Source organism: Pteropus alecto, unplaced genomic scaffold (genome assembly GCF_000325575.1).
Source record: "Pteropus alecto unplaced genomic scaffold, ASM32557v1 scaffold8, whole genome shotgun sequence".
Taxonomy (NCBI): domain Eukaryota; kingdom Metazoa; phylum Chordata; class Mammalia; order Chiroptera; family Pteropodidae; genus Pteropus; species Pteropus alecto.
In genome coordinates this window covers 24,805,900-24,806,530 of record NW_006494609.1, presented here as the reverse complement: position 1 = coordinate 24,806,530, position 631 = coordinate 24,805,900, and the positions used below count along the sequence as shown (strand labels likewise).

Below are 631 nucleotides of genomic sequence, written 5' to 3'. Positions count from 1 at the left end.
CTGTGAGGGGGCCTGTGAGGGGCTGTAGGGAGGGTTGTGGGGGCTGTGAGGGGGGCTGAGGGGGGGCTGTGAGGGGGCCTGTGAGGGGCTGTAGGGAGGGTTGTGGGGGCTGTGAGGGGGCCTAGGCCCCGCTACACGTCCGCTTCCTTGAGGCCGCCCCGCAGCAGCGGCTCTCTTTGGGGCAGCCAATGGGTTCCTGTGCCCGACACCTTCACAAGGTCCCAGGCAAGGGCAGCCAGGCCTTCCCCAATGCTGGCAGCACCCCCCGCCCCGGGCCTCAACCCTGCCTCCTGCAGCCCAGACCCCAGACACCGACGGGCTGCATGGCTCGTGGTGGGCAGGGGCACGTGTGCTGCCCGGGCCGACCCAGCCCTGTCTGTGGCCCGTGCCCCAGGCTCTCAGGCGCAGCTGCGAGAGAGGGGTGGGTGGCCGGGGCCACGCTCTGGAAGATGCCCGCCCCTCCCCCGGCGGGCGCGGTGCCATGCCGGGCCTCACCGGTGCTCTGGGCCTCCAGCTTGTTGAACAGGTCCCGCCAGGCCAGGTCCTGGAAGAAGTTGTTGTAGCGGTAGTCCACGGAGCCCAGGTACCTGGCCACCGGGTGCGAGCCTGCAGGGGGCGGCGGCGTCAGGTG

The 631-nt window shown here is 71.5% G+C and overlaps 1 protein-coding gene across 1 annotated transcript in view; it reads right to left on the bottom strand.

The window, feature by feature from the left end:
• Positions 1-631, bottom strand: part of PACS2 (phosphofurin acidic cluster sorting protein 2) — a 52,962-nt gene that overhangs the window by 10,788 nt on the left and 41,543 nt on the right. The window contains exon 16 of the mRNA XM_025042133.1: positions 496-631. Coding sequence (XP_024897901.1) covers positions 496-631 — 136 coding nt within the window. The remainder of the gene's footprint in view (positions 1-495) is intronic.